The following is a 19,357-nucleotide window of genomic DNA, read 5'->3' on the forward strand; positions in this document are numbered from 1 at the left end:
CAACATCAAATCCAGTCCTTTAAAAATACGTATTTTAAAAAACCTCACCGGGCGGAAGGAAGGAGAGATGGGTTGATTATTAAAATCAATAGTACCTGAAAATAAATGCAGCTTTAAATGCACGTCAAAGTGCTTTTGTTGTGCCTTTAAGCCTAGAGGCAGATCATTAAATATGCATTTCTCCGGAAAGCAACTGTCGAAAAAGATAAGGTGGTTAAAATACGCCGGACCTGGGAGCGGGGCGCGCAGGAGGTAAGGAGATGTAGGCACTGGAGCATGGCCGAGGTATGGCACCGCCGGGCCCAGGGGTGGGAACAGGGGGAACCAAAAAAAAAAGAAAAAAATTTAAAAAAAAAAACGGGGCTGCGTGTTGTTTCTTCAACCGGGCCTTAATTACTAGACACAAGCAGCAGTTCAGAAATCTGGTCTCTGTTGTTGTAGAGGTCACCGCATCATTAACATTGTCAATCTGGCAGCGGCTAATTTCAATAGCACCTGATGTCGCAACGCCTCCCCCCCCCACACACACCACACACACACCCTCCCTCCCCGCTGCCGGCCCCCCCCGCGCGCGCGGCGCGCTCGGCCAATCAGCGCGCGGCGCCGCTGACAGATGGTCCCATAAATGGCGGTAAAGGGGCGACGGCGGCCGCCAGTCGCAGCAGGGCCCGCGCCGCTCCGCGCGCTCCGCTCCGCGCGTCCCGCCCCGCGCCGCTCCGCGCTCCGCCCGCCGCCGGCGCCGCCGCCCTCCCGCCGCAGCACCACACTGAGACAACGAGATAATATACTTAGCTATTATTATTTATTATTTATTATTATTATTATTATCGCTGCCGCTATTATTTTTTTATTATCGATAATAATTTCTCGCTGCACAAACGTCTAGCAGTGTGCTTTGTGGCTCTTCAAAAAAAAAAAGAGAATAATAATAATAAAATAATTCCCTGAAACCTTAGCAAAACCGTTAGAAGAGTTGAAGCCTTTCAAGACACCCAATATTTGCCATTAAGAATGGTTATGGTAGGTATTAGTAGTTTTAAAATCTGATCGTAGCGGGTTTATATAGAGGTAGATATAGAAGCTAACATACAGGTTTTCCCCGAATCTGCATCATCCTCAGTCTGTGTTTTCCCATGAATTTAGTTTTCTGCTACTGATCTGTTTGTACATGATCTCTCCCTTTCCCCCCCTCCCTTTCTCTTTCCCCCTCTCTCTCGCTCTCTCTCTTTCATATTTAATGTCTGCGTATCCTTTAATAAAGGATGTACTTTGTCATTTTAAGGTAATTGCGATTTCTCTCAGAATAAAGAGAAAAGCTCATTTCTAATGCAAGGCTGGTATGTGGCTAACTGAAATGCAAAAGGAAGAAGAGGCTTTTTTTTTTAAGGGTGGGGGAGAGTTAATTTCCACATTGACATTTTGGAGATACAAATGCAGAGCAAAATCCTTGGGGGGGGGGAAATGTTTAAAAAAAAAAAGCCTCGAGATTGGTAATTTTGTTTTTGGTGGACTGCGCAATAGGTATGGTAATTTTAAAAGAGGGTGATTTATATGAGCTTCAGTAAATGCTGCATATTGTATTTCAAAGAGTTTCCTGTCGTGACCTCATAAAAAGAGGAGGAGGCTTGTATGTGTTGCAGTGCCTAGTATATGTCGATTTTGTTGCATCGTTGGGCAGCAGCGCTGTAAGAAGGAATGTCAGCTTTTACATAACGCTCTTTTTGCTTTTGACTCTGTGAGGGGCTGTAAGGGTCCATCTTTGTGATCACAGATGGAGTGGAATGGCTTGAAAATGGTAAGTGAACGGGGAGAGCCTGCTCGTGGGGTTTTGTCTCGTTTCTCGTGTGCCTCGCGAATTTCTTTTGTTCAGGGCGGCGGATCGTGAGTCATAAAATAAAATTAGAGAGCCTTGTTTATTTTCTTTTTTTTTTTTTTTTTCGGTGGGATATGTCTGCCTGTGCGTGTGCATATGTATCTGTACATCCATTTACCGTGCCTAGCTGCGATGGCACTCCACAGCGTTTCCATTGAACGTTGCGTTTCAGTTGAGCGCGGATGGTCTCTGCTGACAGTCACGGTGTCATGGTACCGCGTGTGCCTGGCGGAGCGGGCGGCCGATGATGCCTTTTAATCTCCGTTCCTATTACACCAGCCTTAAATACAAACCTAATATTCGCCTCTAAAAATCCAGGTATCGCGTTTCCCATGGAGCCGGTGCTGTCGAGGATGGATGGGTGGATGGATGGATGGATGGATGGAAGCAAGGGTGTGTTTTTTTTGTGTCGGGGTGGGGGCTGGGGTTGGGGGGGTTGGGGGAGAGCCGTGTTGTTTTGTGCTTTTTTAAATGCCGGGAGAAGTCAAAAGCCATTTATGTGAAAAATAGTATTTCTATTTTTAGCCCGTATTCTCCTGGCGGAGGAGCCCGGACGTGCTCATCTCGTCCCCTCTTTTGTGCTTTTCCTTACAGATTGTGCAAAATGGCATGATCAGACACACAACTGCGGGCACCGGGGCTGCGCCGAGCGGGGCGACCCGGGTGGGGGCTGGGGCCGCCCGCACAATACCCGGCCCTCCTGCCAGCCCCGGGATGGGGGGGCGCGGGGACCCCCCCCTTTCCCCCTAATTTAACGTTTTGCAGACTTTTGCCGCGGATATTTATTATAACCGGGGAAACAAAGCGACGGTCTTTTCCCATTCTTACAGGATTGTCTTTGTCTAGCTGCTTGTTTTGATGGGTGTAAAACAAATAAGATTAGACTGAGCAGCCGAACTGAAAGCGATAGCTGGGAGGAAAAGCCAATGAAAGGTTGCCGGGGAAACGAGCATAGGGGAAGCTGAGTGGGGGAGCAGGTGGCAATCATGTGGGAATACTGCAAACAGTGTAAAAAAAAAAAACCTAAAAAAAAAAAGAAGCAGGGGCTACCTCGATTATCTCTGCTCTTCTTTGTGGCAGTCACAACTTTAATTATTCTTTATAAATAGGTGTTAATTACATTTCTGGCTCAGGCTTACAGTGATTTCTAGAAATCTGGTTTTAAGCATCTGTTCTTTCTCCTTTGCAAAAGAGGGTTATCTTTTTTTTTTTCTTCCCCCTCCCTGCTGTGAAATTGTACGTGCAAAAAATTGCAAGGAATCCTGTGAGGCAGTATAAAAAAAAATGTAAATTATATTGAATGAAGTTGACAGAGATATAATAGTGAACTCCCACAGCTGATAGCTTCTGCAAATCATTTCTTAGAATTTTCCAGCAAATGTCCCTATGAGAACAGTAGGTAGAATGAATTTACCCTAAGCAGTGATTTTGTGTTAAGTGATATTGGTAATTTTACGAAATCAGATGGTTATATGGCAGAATAATCGGTTCAGGGGAGTTCACCATGTTTTAGGGTTTAGGCACTGAGAGGAATTGACAAAAATACTGAAATTATTCTTCTCTTCGTCTCCGGCCCCACCTTTAGCCACAGTCTGTTCTATATCTGCTGGAGCAATATCCACTTCCAGTGTCGGGCTCCTTGTGGCAACTCTACTTTTTAAACCATGGCTGAATATTTTGTTAATCATGATGGTCTCTTAATTGTAGTGGCAAACAATAATGGGAAATAGCTGTTGGTGCTAGAAGTGTTAAAAAAGCGTAGTAGACTAGTAAGTGATAGACGGTAGCGTAAAAGATATAAAAATGTGGTTGCCCAGAAAACGTTCATCTATCACACATCAGGAGGCATAAGAAGCAAAGCAGGAATATAGAACACGCCTTTCTTTCTGTCTTCGGATTTGTAGATATTTTTACTTTATTCCTTTCTCTGGTGCAGGGTTACTTTGAATGCGAATTCAAGCAGGGATAGTAGTGCTTGGTTGAAGTAGGAATTTTAAAAATTAAATACCCTTTTTAATTTGTTTTAAGTATTGCTTCTGCTGCAGTCCTTTCTGTGAAAAAGTGATTGAATGGCCCTCTGAAAACTGCACTGCTTTACAATGTAGAGGGGGAGAAAAAATCTTGAGGGGGTGTGTGCGTGTGTAAAATTCCGTATTTTACAGTCTGTGCATGTGCAGAGATGCATTCTGACATGCATTGTAGTTGTACGTGAGAGTAAAATAATTTTTCTTCTGTCCAAAACAGAGATACTGTGTTCTAAATCTGTTAACTTAGTCATGACAATAAATAAGGGTGCCTTTTATTATACACAGCTGCATTGTTTGTTTTAAGAGTCATCAGCTAGTAGTTACATTTTCATTTTCTGTTCAATTTCGTGTTTCTACAAAGATTTAAAAATAATGCAATGGTTGTTTTACGGTGCACGTGTTCCTGCCCTGATCTTCCTCTTTTCTTTGTTTTAAGATTATATTAATGAATACAGCCTGCATGTACATAGTGACATTTTCTTTCTGCATGTAAAAGATTGCATTGTAAATCTTCCTACAGAAAAAATAGCTGTTAAGTTAGTGAAATAGAATTAAGATTGCTAGTAATGCTAAACTATGAAAATGTAAAACCTTTCTGTTGAGACAAAAAGATACAGAAAATGTAGTTGTCCTTAGACATGACGTTTTTATTTTTTTAAAAACAGTTGTCTTGGTGTACTAGTCAGAAAGGAGGCAATCTTGCAATTGGATATTGATGCAATGTGAATACCAGCCATCAGTTTAAAATCCTATCCTCATGTACTCTGCTAATCAAGTTCCCATGTTAGATACAGGGATGCCTCTCCACTGGTGACTGGCTTGGTTGCCTCCTTTGCTTTCTTCTTCTTTATTAATTTTACCTTTTTGAGCTCTCTCAAAGTGAGCCCGAGCTGTTGTGACAAAGGATGGTTACAATGAGCTGGAAGGGGTATACTTAAAAATCCCATTTGAATGGGTTTGAAATAGTCTTCATCATCTTTATTTGGTCCTCTTAAATATTGTGACTCTATTGAAAGAAAATCTAGTTGCATTAAACTTACATATATTTAATGGATTAATTTTTTTTAAATATCTTCTAACTTACAGGGAATGGGTTTTTTTTCCTCAGCCTTCCTATTTGGTATGCTGGGAGTGTACTAATTAAATGCAGGTTATTTTCTGTGAGTAATTGTCATACTATTGGTACATAACCTAGAGCCACTCTAAACCCTGAGGTTTTTCGGAAGAAATAAGGTATGATTGCATCCCATATTCTGGCAGGGGAATTTGGTGTCTTCTTTGGGAGCTTGGACTTTGGAAATAATTTCAGCAAACAGCCCAGGCAAGAAATGGACAGTGGCAGAGAATATTATGGTGAGAGATATGCAGATAACTTGACAAATCCACTTGTCCATTTTGGCAATCTGTGTCCTCTGGACACCTCATTTACATGCCTGGACACATTAAAATGTACATTTGTTTGTCTGTGGGACAGCTAACTGGATACACTCCGATGCACTGGCAAATACTGCAATGCAGTATTTTTTCAATGTCATTGGGGTTTTGGGGCAGAAGTGGGCACAAACAGTTTTACTATAAGTGAGTAGATGTTAAAAAGCATGGTACCTCTGTAAGGCATAGGCCAGATTTTGCAAAATTCACTAATCTGTGATGGAAAGTCACCCCTCCCCCTTGCACTCCTCTTCTTCTCTTGCTCTTTTCCTTTCTGTGTAGGGTGGAGGAAGAGATGGGTACGTGTGTATTTGTGTGTGTATTTTGTGCGTATCTTCCTTTCCCAATTGAATGGATGTTAAAGAAAATGCTAGGATTTGCACGAGGAGGGAAAGGACATATGTGCAATGTAACACTTCCCAACCGTTTCTGTAAATGTCCAGTTACCAGCGGTGTAGGACTTGGAGCAACTTTAAAAGAAGGCACATTTTTAATTTTCTAAGGAACTTTGTGAAGAGGAGGGCAGTGTTGCAGTTCAACAAGTATGATTGATAGATTAAATCCTAATAAAACATGTTTAAAGGGTGCCTGTACCTTGCCTTAACCTTTGGGTACGTTTAACCATTTGAGATAATGTAAAGGGAAGATGTTGGAGAAACAGATACTTAGAGACTCCTTGCTTGCTTTTCCCCTCAAGTGATCAGTCTTTACTTTTTTAAATACTGGAATATTTTAGGTGCAAGGGGCTTTTGTAGGTCACTAGCTTTACAGCAAGAAGAAGAAAGGGGGGGAGAAAAGGTCTCAGTGTGTCAGAGGCAGTAATTGTGTAAAATTAGCCATCTAGAAAAGGCAGGAAAGGCTTGCAGGAAAGAAGGAGGCACTAATATGTGAAACAGCACTGTGCTAGTCAGGGAGATAATGAGTGATAAATTTGAACTGGTGCAGTGGTGTGATGCCCATTAATTTCTCAGAACCTTGACTTTGCAGGTTTGTTACTCTGTTGTTCACACCTTTAATTATAACTAGTTTTGGATGATAGCTTGGGGCACTGAAGATGAGACCTTTTGTTTGTTGTTTACTCATTTAAATATTCAGGGTTTGCAATAGCATTGGAACATCAGTGTTAGAAATTACATACTCTCAGATGAGATTATAGTAAGAGTGCAGTTAATTCTTGGAACTGCCTAACATTGTCTTATTTGTAGCATTTACAATGCTTGCATGAATTCATTAAGAATTAGCTCAGCAATATTTGGTTGAGCTTTATTTTATGTAGTGAAAATCTGTGTTCCCTAATGGAGCTCCTGATGCGTTATTGCTTTTTTAGAGCCCCAAAAAGTAGGGAGGAAGTGGAGAGCCCATCTTACCTATTGTTCTACCCTTGACAGTGCCTTACATGAGGACTTTCACCTCAATGGCTAAGAAAATCTGTACAAGTCAGGAAATGCTGAGAACCAGTTAGGAATTATTAATTAAATGGGGAGAAAAGACAGAATAGTAAGGAAATATTTAAAACAAAGGATAGCTAAACCTTTGTGTGTCCTCTCTGGAAATGAGATGTAGTTGCACCGTGTAAGATGCAAACCTGGCTTTGACAATATTTAGAGGCATGATGTATAGAAAATGCTGTAGTACGCCTTCGTTGCTAAGGCACGCGCAGTTGCGTCAGCAATGCTGTTGTGATGGGAAATTATTCGTCCTTGAATTCTGGGGGAAAAATAAGCTTTCATTTATTTTATTCCTTTAATTTTAAACTTCTCTAATTGCTATAAAATTCCGTATACTGCTGCTGGTAGTCTTCCCAGTCTGCAGACGTGCGCCAGCATGTTCTCGGCGTCAGGGCGGTGACATTTGGTGGCTTTGGAGCGCTGGGGACCCTTGGAGCTGAAGGTGGCGCGATAACGTGTGTTTGTTTCAAAGCAGACGCCCGTGACTATGGGAGGTGGCTCTCGCTTGCAGTGCTTCGAGAAGGTTCCTCACGTAACGCGTCCGTGCCCACGTAAGTGATGTTGGTGTTGGCAGAGGGCAGCAACGCCACTGGAGCCTTTCCAGTAGCGCCGGCCCTTCAGCTCCAGCCGCTCTGACGCGCACCTGGTGGCGCTCGCCGAGCTGCGCACGGAAACCCAAACCGCTTCCCCGGGTTTTCGCTTCCTGAGGGACGCTCGGTGAGGAGGTCCCACCTGATCTCCATGTAGAGGCCCCTAAAGGTTGCTGCTGGAGCAGGTAACTGTGCCCCGGTCCTACCTGTTGGCCTGTAGTTGCATGCGCTCCCCTTTGGAGAGGCTGAGTGGTTTCCTGAGCACTTCCAAGTATTTTCTGCCAGGCTGAGTGCTGTTGAAAAGCCTTTGTAGAGACATGAGGGATGAAGGATGCGTGTCCTTCTTGCTTTTCTTCCTTTTAAGAATCTCTCATGGTTGCATTCTAGAAAACTAGCAAAGACAACAATTTACTCACAATTTAGAATTGAAGGAGAACTGCCTCCTCTTGTAATGTTATGTCTAATTGCCCAGCAAGGACATGGAGTTTCTGCTACTGCTGGTCAGGACAGTTGCTGGAAGTCCTTGTTTCCCTACTGTTCTTAACAGCAAAACTGGTGTTTGTTTGTTTGTTTGAGTTTGAGAATTATTATTGCTAGACAGAAGTTCATTGGAAGGTTTGACAGTGAGGATTTTTTTGGTTAATACATGGATTAATTAAAAGACTCTTGACATCTATGAAGTGCTTGGTGTGTGTGGAAGTCAACCTGGTTCTAGTAGTTCTGATTAGAGAGGGTCATAAAAAACTACATGGGCAAAATACTAACAAACCTTTTTAAAGAATTGAATGCTAATCTGGAGGGGAGGCCAGGCCTTTTTTCAGTCCCCTTCAGCTGATACATAGACACCCATAGTCAGCAGCAGTTTAATGTTAGATAACATGAAATTCATGACTCAACGGCATGAAATAACCCATATTTAAGTCACTACACTGTGGCAGAGCGTTAACGCTTTCTGCTTTGGGGACCAGAGGTATTTGGGGTATTTAGTTTTTCTGTCTGCTTGAAGGGTTTATAAATGTGACTGTTAATTGCAGTACTTGTATTAATCTTCTGTTGGTCCTTCTTAATCTTTTAATGGTGGTCGGTGACTTTTTCCTTTACTATGTGCAGAAGATCTTGTGGGCAAAGATGTTATTTCTGTAAAGCAGAAGGCACAGTCACGACTCCATAGAAGTAATAATGTATGTAAATAAATGCTTCTTAAATAAAAATAGTTCTAATATATCTTTGTTCCAAATGAAGTTACTGGCAGTAGATGAGTAGGGGGAAGTTGATTTTTAGCAGAAAGCATGAATGCTGGAAATTCTTCCTAATATGCCTGTGCCAGCTATACTGTGACAATGTTGCTGTCGATTCCCTTCCTGTGAGAGCAGCTGTTCAGGGAATTAAACTCTTTGCTTGATGCGGAGGTCCTGAAAAATTCAGTGTGCAGCTACAGTGGTGGCTGTGGCCATTTTTAGTGTGGCCGTTGATAGGAGCTAACTCTGTGATCCAGCACAGTAGCATATTGTTCTTTAGCCTAACTGGGCCAGGACAGAATTATCATTCTGTATTTCGTGTGCTCTGTGAGAGATTCCGGAGAGCACTTCAGAATTTGACATTGTGTTTGATAATTTATAGAGCACAGTTTATATTTAACTGTAGACATACTAATCCAGGGAAAAAGAGTAGTATATTTTTAGAAGCCTTTTTTTATTGTCTGTGCTTGTCATCACCCAACTACTGAAAGAAGTGCTCGCAAATGTAAATGCTCAGATAGAAATTGAGTTTAATTTCCATCGTTAGTCTTTGCTAAGTGCAAAAGTGAATATTACTTGTGTGATGTTCTCTGAGGTGATCAAGGAGCTTTGCAGCCGTATGTAGCTGATGCGGCTGCTGGAGGAGCCACATTCTCCTCCAGCATTTCAGCACCAGGCTGGACCAGGACACTTGGGCTGAGTGCCTCCATGGCCAGGGTGCTTAGGTAAGGTAGTAGTTTTAATAGTGACAGTGTGACTTCTGTCACCAGCCTGTTTGAGGTGAAATGGATGGAAGTGGATCCAGCTCCAGCTTTAAAGCGCCTGCCTGTGGCCGCTGTGTGTTTTAAGGAAAGCACAGCCAATAGAGGACAGTAACTTGGTTCCTTTGGCTTTTTTAGTACTCAAGCATTAGTTCATGTGTGTTTAGGCTCTTAGGACATTTCCCCCTGCTGATCTCTAATAGTGGATGTTGTATTTCCAGTTACTTTTTGACGTCTAAGTGGAATGTCATTTGTGGGGCTTGGAGTCAGGACAGCTGGGGTGGTCTGTCTTCCCCCCTGTCCCCTAGCACCTGAACAGGGACTGAGCTTGGCAGGGCTCCCATTGAGTGCTTGAGCAGAATTGTTTGAACCAGGGGATTCTTATCCATAAGGTCTGCTCAGCTTTTGAAGAGGAGTTTTGGTACATTTTTAATTTCTTGCTGTTCAGGGTATGTTTGTTAACTTACATTTATTAAGGCAGGTGTTTGGTTTGGCCCGTGGCATGCTTCTCTTCTGTAGTACAGAGATTAATAGTTTGTCTAGGATAGAACATAAGGATCTGTTAGCCTGACCTGTGACAGATATGTCCTTGATATTTTGTCCTTTATTGATGAAGAATATATTCCTAATCTCTAATAAGTCTTTGAGTTTAGCATAGATGCTTTCATGCATGAGATTGTTTGAATTTAAGCATTACTGAGATATTTATGCCATGCAGTACTTTAAAACTTATACTCAAGCCATTTTGTAGGTAGTTTTGTGAGACCGAGTAAACAGCTACCTCTGTTCTCTCAAAGGTGATTTCTGATTATTTTGCTCCCAGAAGCTTCTCAAACCTAGAATTTCTATTATTCACTCACTTTGTTTAAGATGGTGATGGCGTATTATTTTCAGTAATTTATGGTAACTTTGTCTACCATGGGTATGTTACAGAAGTTAGAATGCTTATGTTTTATGAGAAGGTTATTTCCATTAGCAATGTTAGTGTGATACAGAGCTGTAGGCTAGCAGGTGAATTGTGGTAAAGATGTAAATTTATTTTTTATTTTTAATCTGGTTAAGTTTTAAGAGAAATACTGATAGCTTGCAGCAGGCAAAGATTTCTAATGATGGAGATAGGACTTAGCTGAACATCATAGTTTCTATTTTGGGGTCTGTCTCGCTTAGACCTGCAAGCTGCAGTATCCATAGAGATGCTGTTGCCAGCAGTTGAGATGTACACATGTTGATTAGTGTTTCCTAATTGCATTTAGCAGTGTGTCTTCATTAACATCCTGTTGAGGACAGAGCCTTAAAACATCTTGGTTGGGTTGTGTGTTTCACTAAGCCATCCATTCCTGCCTAACATAAGCCTGGCTTTGCATGAAAAATATATGGGCAACATTTTCAGAAGAGCTTATGGCTTAGGAGCTGAAATCCTATTGCAGTGAACTTTAATGAACATTAAATTGCTTAAGGGCTTCTGAAAATTGTAGCTTTTTGTTTCTAGAACTTCAGTAGAAATAACAGCAGTGGGGGGTTGGATGTTCCTAGGCTTCACGGAGAGCCTGCACTGTCCTTGCTTTGCTTTGCCTTCTGGTAAGTAGATGCTTTTAGGCTTCAGTATGGCTCATAACACAGGTTTCACTGACTAAACTCTGGGGTTGCAAATGATTCTAGATTATTTTCTTAAAGGGAAAAAAGCATAAAGTGGAATTGTGACAGGTCTACAGCAGCTGAAGACTTGCAGCTGTCTGCTTCTTTCATGAACGTGTACGTCCCCGTGGGAATCTGTGCGTCAGTACGCAGTGCTACATACATATTCCCAAGTCAGTAATAGAATTCAGTTACAGATTAGCAATATATAACTCAGTAATAGAGTCAGTAAACCAAACAAGTAAGTAGTGATTAGGAAACAAAACTGAGCTAAAAATAAAATTCAGATAGTAACCAGAAATATAAAAAGACTCTCAATTTCCTTTGCTTTCATTTCAGTGTATTTTTAGGCTGCGTGTCCTTTAGACTGAGAATCCGTCTTAAGTGTTGATCTCTACCATGTTCTTACTGTCTAATATGTAGGCTTTTGAGAGACCCTCTTCAGTATTTCAGTTTCCCTCATGTCCTTAATGTTTTTGGTGGTATATCTGTTTTTTTAGCACCCTGTTAACACAGATTTCAAATATGGTTTCTGTTAGTCACAGTCTCTTTTTCAAGAGGGACAATGCAGTCGTGGGGAGACTTCTTGCCTTTGTGGTGTCTAATAAACTCTGCAGCCCATGGAAGAAGAGGATGGTTTCATCAAATTTTGTCTTGGAGTGTCAATGAAAGAGCTCTTTTTGCTGAGACTTGATTTTATTTTTTTTATTCCTTTAGCCTTCATATGCATCTTGAGAGAGCAAGTAGTAGCCTCAGTGAAAAGACAGGAGGGAATAAGAAGCAATCTGGAATGATGAAATTACTAAAATAAAGCCCTTGTAAAATTTTAGGCACAGGGTTGCCTGGTATGAATTTGGCAGAAGTAGAAGTGCGATTCAAGAAGAAATAGATGTTCCTTCAGAAGTGAAAGCCTGACCGTGTTGTCTTTATTTCAGTCCAAAAATAGTGCAGCCCTTTGAGCAGAGGCGGCAGGTGACCCCCAGAGACACGGGTGGGCAGGAGCCATTGGTGGCCTGTCCCAGGACAGAAGTAGGACACATCCCTTTCACCAGCCTCTCTTGCAGTCTGTGGGATCCAAGTGGTTAGAAGGGTTTTTAACCTGAGCATGTTGGGTCCCCCGCCTAATAGACAGGACACATCCATTTTCCTCTCCTGGTGTTTTTGGTGATGCCTTTCCCCAAAGCTGTGTTCGTAGTGGTGTTTGAATGCTGTGAAATCAAGGCTGTGTTTTCCCATTTCTTCATGTCTGAATTGCATTTAATGGTAGAAATTATCATAAACTCTGGTGAAACCATTCTAAATAAACTAGGGGGTAACTGGCTAGCATTCCAAAAGTCAGTTTGTCTTAATGAAAAGGACAACTCTGATCCAGACACAGAAGGGAACTTCTGTGCCCATCACCTATTACACCACTTTCTTCCCTACCACCTTCCAAGTGCTGTTGCTGTGGGCTTCAACAGGATACTGGGAGAACGCTGAAGAATAGAGCCAAACACCTCTGAGGTTTCCAACAGCATAGTTGCTGATAATTTTTGCAAGAGGCAAAGAAAAAGCTGGAAATAGTTGAAGGTAAAGCTCAGTAGAAGTTCATAAAGCATCTCACATTTTGTGAGCTGAGACAGTACACAACACAGAATTACAACTATATTCTGCTTCTGGACAAATATTGTTGTACCGTGCTTCCCAGAAACTGCTGTGCATGGAGTGCTTGTATGTGCACCTGCTCCCCGGTCCTGTGTGTTTCCTCTGAGCTTTGCAGAGTGCTGAGCTCTATGAATGATAATTGTAGTTCTCCTCCTCCAATTTCTTACCCCCAGAGTACCTGCAGGAAGAGTAAGAGATTATGCAAAGGATGGGATATGGTGCCTTTGTTCCTATCTTTAGTGTAGTTATTGGATGTGTAGTTGCAAGAGTGTTTTCCCCTACTGCTCAACTAGTAGCGATTGATGTTGAAATAGTTGCAACTTATTTTGGTGTCTACTTTTTGCTCCCTACTCATTCCCTTTTGCTCTTAAAATTAAATACAAAACTGTAGAGCCCATACTTTGTGGGAACGGAAGACATTTATCTGAAACTCTCAGAAAACCTGTAGTTGGGTGCATCGTTATTATACTTTTTGTTTTTGAAAAGGTTGTTAGGAGTTGTTCCTTATCAGTGGGCCAGGTTTGAGGGTAGGGTGGTGCATTACAAGGCTGTCACAGCTTCCTGTGTAACTTCAGCAGTTTGCCTAGATACTTTCATCTGTTTCTTTTATTTCACTTCTGTGAAATCTCGAATAAAAAGTAACAGGTTTTTGCCTGCTTTTTGTCACTGTGTTGGTAGAGCAGCAGTCCCTGCCTTACTGCCCATTTGTACAGCACAACTTGGTGCTGCCGTGGGTTATGTCCTTCAGGCACTGCAGTGATAACAAGAAATATTGCCAGTAAACTTTGCATTCATTTCACTGCAGATTGAGGACAGAATATTTTGGTTTAGCATATTCATGCAAAAGCCTATAATGGAGTGGTTCAGGATAAATTTAGCTATTAAAGAAAAAAAATTTCTCCTTTATTTGAACTGAGGCTTGCATCTTAAAAGGAACACATTTTTGTCTTCTCCATTTGGATCACTTTTGTGCTCTGTACAATTATCGTGGCACCCATAAATGTGAATTTGCTGAAAATGTTTGAACGCCATTTCAACCTGAGTGCAGCTCACTCTGAAAGCAAGTTAAGACGGCTGTATCTGTGCCATGAGAGCCAGAGATTGCAAGTTTTCTGAGCTGAGACTTTCAGCTGTTTCTATATTTAAAATATTAAATGTGACTTTTACTCCAAGGAAGGTAAAGATGTAGCATGTAGAAGTGTGTGTGAGTGGGGAACATGTCAAAATACGGAGGGTTAGATAATGATTTGTTTCTGGGGTATTGGATTTGCCTCCAGGCAGATAGACTAAAAAGCTTCATTTTCCTCCTTTATTTCATGTTCATGATGTATTTATTAGGTAAATAATAGCAAAGTCTAGTTGAGCAGTATATAAGCTTTAATAAAAATGTAATTGACAGTGAAATTTGACAGTTGTTACGGTTAAGAGAATCTGTACTGGAGCTGCACACAGAGCATCATTTGCTGCTCCTGAGGTCACTTCAGAAAAAGCCCATGTGTGGTCCAGGTGCACCTGCTTCTTGCTCTGGCTGCAGTTGTGGTTTTGAACCAAGGAAGGCTTAAAATCACTTTATGTTCCTTTCCTTTAACACTCTGATGGGAAGGTGGCATGATGTGTCCTGAACATTCTGTGATCCAGTGCCTCATTCTGTAAAAAAATGTGCTAAATCTCTATGGAGCAAGTAGCAGTTTTGGTGCATTTTAAACTGGGCTGGGGTTCCTGGGCTGGAGCAGGGCTGAGGGACCTGGATGTGTTTGTGTGTTCTGCTCCATGCCCATGGTTCAACCTCCTGGCTTTGGCATGGCTATTCATGGCTCAGCAGATGGCAAGGCTGTGCATGGACTGGTCAGGCAGCCCCTGTAAATGGGGAATTTCTCACCTGCAGAAAAGTTCTGGGGGAACAGACTTGTACTGTGCTGACTTCCCATTCAAAAGAGCAGATATGCAGGGAGTTAAAGCCTGTTCCTCATTGTATGAGGGAAACCTTTGTGAATCTACATTTATTTTCTTTGAGAGGTTTTGTTTGTTTCTTCTTTTGTCATCGTTTTTCACGAGATGGCTGTGGGACCTCTGCCATGGCACCATTTGTTTTCACTTGTAAAAGCAAACAACTTGCAATGCTAATTAAAGAGCTTTTTTAGATAAAGTAAGAGCTTTGCATTATTTATCTAAACTCTTTTTTATGGGAGAATGTTCTGAGTTTGTTCATTAATGAACATTTAGAAATAATATAAAATTAGACCTCATGAATTCTTCATGAGGTGTAATTTGCCATGATCTTTTTTCTTGGCATTTAGGTGCTGTGAACAGTTCATTATTCATAGCTAACTTTTTTGACTTCTGAGTCCTCAAAATGGATATGTCTGCATGAATTTTCTGGGGTTTAGATTTTTTTTCAGATTTTGATTTCAGGAGAAGATTGTTTCTGGTGTGTTTAGAAACACTTCTCTTTAGTGCCTATAAATAACACTTATTCTTAAGATTTTTAATTGTGATTTTTTTTAATACGTACCTAAATTAGTTTCTGTTTATTGTGGACTGTGGTCAGTGGAGTATACATAATTCAGATAGCAGGAATGGATGCTGAATATTTGCTGAATGCAAGCTCCTTTTGCTGTACATATGTGAAAGCCTCAGTTCAACATGCAGACCTTCTTTTAGACTGCTGAGAAGGAATTTTGTAAATATAAAAAATGTATATTTACATTTACGGAGCCATTGGCTATTGCTTATGCATGCAGTAGGGAGATAAGGCTGTCTTAGTCTGTGGGTAGTTTTCCAAATGATTCATTAACTGTGCTTTGTAATGGTAGATGGATGTCACACATTTACTGTAATAAGTGAAGATTAGTGTCAGTTACTCCAGCTTGTAATAGTTGGTAATTGTAATAGTTCTGTTTATACATACAGGTATTTTTTGCGTTATTGTTGGAGCTAATATTTTAGCAGGAATAAATTGAAATTAGTTGAATTAATTGAAAAAACAATGAAGATGTGATGGAAGTATTTCTGAAACATTAGTAATGTAGGAGTAGCTCTAATGGGTATTTGTGGCAGATACTCTGTGGGAGAGGTTTATACCAAGCGTTTTGGTAAGCAGTGTTTTGCAAAACACTGGCAAAGCTTATGTTGTCTTCCCCAAAGCATTTATTTGTGAAATCTGTCAAACTAAAATACCTCATACTTTGCTGATACATTACCATAGCGAGAAAAGTATATACCAGGAAATGGTCATTTTTTTTAAAGCAGCAGTCTGATGAAATACGTGCACAATTTGAAACATGTGACTTAGAAAATTAGTGTTGAAATTCTATCACAGATAGTATTTGTCAGCGTTAGAATATTTAGATTATTGGTGGCTAAATGATCAAATGTCTGTTAGCAATAACTGCAGTTTATTCCTCAAAGATGCTATTACCCTATATATAGAGTATTATATTGCAGTATTGGGAGTTTGGCAAGTTATTGCCCCCAAAAAATAAATGCTTCTTTATACCAGTAGCATGTGAATGTCATCACACATGACATTTGCACTGTAATATTTCAGGACCAGTAGTAACTGTCTAAATTGGGTCAGAAAAGGTCTACAAAAAGAGATGTTGCTCAGAGCACTGATATTGCTAAATTTACTTGCTTATGGAGCTTTAAGAGTACCTTCAGGGATAACAGCGTATTTTGTTTTTAAAAAATTAACATAGGTGTTAAGTCACTCTTGAATTTTCATCATTTGTTTTGCCTATATCCAGATAAGCCCTTGATGAGTTAGGCAGACTTAGAGCTTTCTTTGATATTTTGGTAAAATTTAATTGCAGCCCAATACTTTTCTGTATTTAAAAAAAGTTATTACCAGTAATTAAAACACAGTAAGTTAACTGTGTGCCCTAGAAACTGGAGTATTGATTTTAAAAACATTCATATTGTGATACGGGTATTGAATTAAAAATTTAAACCTTGGTGTTGTGGATAGAGGAAAAAAAACCATACAGGAACTGTCATGTTGAAATCTATTTGAATAAATAATAGTCCTCTTATGTAATATGCTGACTGATGTGGAATCAACAGCTACTTAATATTAAAACCAGTGCTTGGCAATAAACATCCCAGTGCATGCACACTGAACTCTGCCTGGGGATTGAGCTTCGGGCACGTCGGGGACAAGACCAAATGTCTGGGAAGGAGAGCCAGGGCTTCCCTTTTGGTTACCATTAATAATGTGAGTTTCCACTCATGGCAGGAGTCAGTATGCACACCTAAAGTGTTTTATTCCTTTGTGCCTGTGAGAGCTTCGAATGCCAGCTCTGCTACAGAACTGCTTTTGCACAGAAATCACTCTGTAAATGGAGTTAAAATTATGCAGTAAAAAAAAAAAAATCTGAAGTCCTTTATCAGAAATGCTTTTTATAATTCTTCAACATTTCTCTCCATCCATTATCTTTTTTTTAATATGTATATAGCAAATGGCTTTTCAGTAACCTATGACTTGGCAATAATTTGAAGGGCAAATAAGTGCCTTAGTTTTCTGTTCTACTATTAAAAAAATCAGGAAAACCTAATTGGAGTTGAGAGTAACTAGGAAGAAAACCTGGCACCTGGTGCAAAATTAGTTTATGCCAAGGTACTTTGAAGTATATGAGGAAATGTACTTGTTCAGGAACAGATTTTTACCGAGCAGCTTACTCTTAATGTTCTGAATGTGTTAAATGTCTTGGGTTGAATTCTGTTCCTTTGCTTGGTGGGGAAAGTATGAATGCTGAAAATTTAACTAAAAAGCTTTTGCAAAATGCCTAAGTAGGACACCAACCAGTTAGGAATTTTGTTTTCTTTCACAGATTTTAAAAGATCCATGGTTATTGTCTACCGTGGGGAACTATAGATAGCTTTTGAGTCTATTGCTAATAATAGATGCTGTACCTTCCTCGGTATGTTGTGCTGAAGTCCTGCTTCTGCTGAAACTGAAACCAGAGGTGTGGTGTCCCTGCTGGCTCCAGGGGGGCAGGATCAGTCCCTGAAACTGCAGCTTATCTTGTGGGGTTTTACATTGGGAAGAATATGGTCCAGTGATGTAAAGGCAGGCGGGAAGCTGCCGTTAACCATGTCAGCTGCTTCACTCATCCTCTGACTGTGCCTTGGCGTCGGAACTGGGATTTTTTCCCCCAAATTTCAGCTGGGTGGCTGCGGGTGCAGGCTGTAGGAGCAGGCTGCGCTGAGCGGGAGCGCGGCCGCCTTGGGGTGCGAACCCCGGCCCCGCAGCAGCTGCTGGCGGAGCTCGGAGCCGTGGGGTCGCGGAGGTGCGGAGATCAAAGGATGATCTTCCAGCTGGAATCCCGAGCTAAACAGATTTAGCAGCATCTGAAGCGTTTAAGTAGTACGTGTGAGTAAATACATGGGTGGAATTAGCTTGGAGAAGGGACGGAAGTATGGCCGATGCCGGGTAGAACGGGGAATCTTGAAGGAAGAGTGTGTGGGGCTGGCACAGCTTGGCCAAGGATGCCAGCAGTACTTGGTGCCACGTGGCTGGTAAAATTGGCAGGGGGATTCTGGTTTGGATGTGCCCATGTCTTTCAAGAAGTGACTATTTTTGTGCAGTTTATTTTCAAAATGATTCTGCTGTGTGGTTTTAAGGCATTTCTGTTAAGCACAATGTGGCAAGGCTTCTTTTTATTTAAAAGCTGTTAAACCAAGTAGCTATTCCTGGGCTTGATAATAAAAATAATGGTAATTCAAAACTTATTTCCATTGATAAAAAAGAGGGTTATTTCCTAAATGAGGCATTAAACTAACACTGAAGCATTTCAATTAAAAAAAGACATGGCCAGAATATAACCTATTTAGACTCTGAGCCATCCTCATGCAGTTAATTTTAGAATAGACACCCTTTTGGGGGGGGGGGGGTGTCCCCATCCTCCTGAATTACGGGCCTGATTTGTCACAATATGTACCTCCCTGGATTAAAAAAAGATAGCAAATTAAGTCTTGAGTAATTGTAATAATTACAGGATCAGCAGAATACCAGGTTCAGAGTGTGTGATGCCTTAGCCCTCTGTTCTCCCGTGCTTGTCCTGTCCCTGGGCAGTGGAATCTCCTGCCTGGGGCAGCAGTTTGCATCACTTGAGTGTCTGGTGGAGGGAAGCTGAGCCCATCTGAGGGATGATCTTCAATTCCAGTGAAGCTGCACATCACAAACCTCACAGCAGGCAGCAAAAGCCACCATTTGTATTGCTTTAATTTATCCAGGATTGAGGCTAAGCTGTCCCTTCCTTTGGCAGCACTGGGGACAGTGAAGATGGGCTAGAACCCACAGTAGAGGCAAATTATATAGAAAAAGCTCGAAGTACCAAGGCTTTTCTGCTTCCTTTGTCTGCCTGTGCAGTTTTGGGATGAAAACTTGTGTTCTGCAGATAAACATGCAGGCAGCTTTGCTCACGTGACGGGTGACACTGGTGACAATGGGGCTACTGTCCTGCAACACACTTTGTTAAGCTGGATTCTTATTTGTCGTTTTTTGGAAAGGTCTATTTAAGTCTCTTCTGTGAAAACTGGAGATTTGTGTTTCAAGATAGATGTGCTTGTTATAATTGCAGCCTTCACCTGTGCCTGATAAGCCTTTCTTTGATTAAACCTTTTTGATTATAGTAAATATCTGAAGACCTTTATATCTGTGAAGATTGCGAATCCAGGGCTTTATTATTTAAAGAGGTGTCAGTTCGTTA

General features: G+C 41.2%; 1 protein-coding gene across 1 annotated transcript in view; it reads left to right on the forward strand.

Annotated features, from left to right (window-relative positions):
- Nucleotides 1–1,626: 1,626 nt before the first annotated feature.
- The window catches only part of ELAVL4 (ELAV like RNA binding protein 4), a 60,909-nt gene continuing 43,178 nt past the window's right edge, over nt 1,627–19,357 (forward strand). Inside the window, 1 exon segment of the mRNA XM_036387562.2 lies at nt 1,627–1,795. Coding sequence (XP_036243455.1) covers nt 1,772–1,795 — 24 coding nt within the window. The 5' untranslated portion in view covers nt 1,627–1,771.

The sequence above is a fragment of the Molothrus ater genome, chromosome 9, assembly GCF_012460135.2.
Source record: "Molothrus ater isolate BHLD 08-10-18 breed brown headed cowbird chromosome 9, BPBGC_Mater_1.1, whole genome shotgun sequence".
In the NCBI taxonomy this organism is placed as follows: Eukaryota; Metazoa; Chordata; class Aves; order Passeriformes; family Icteridae; genus Molothrus; species Molothrus ater.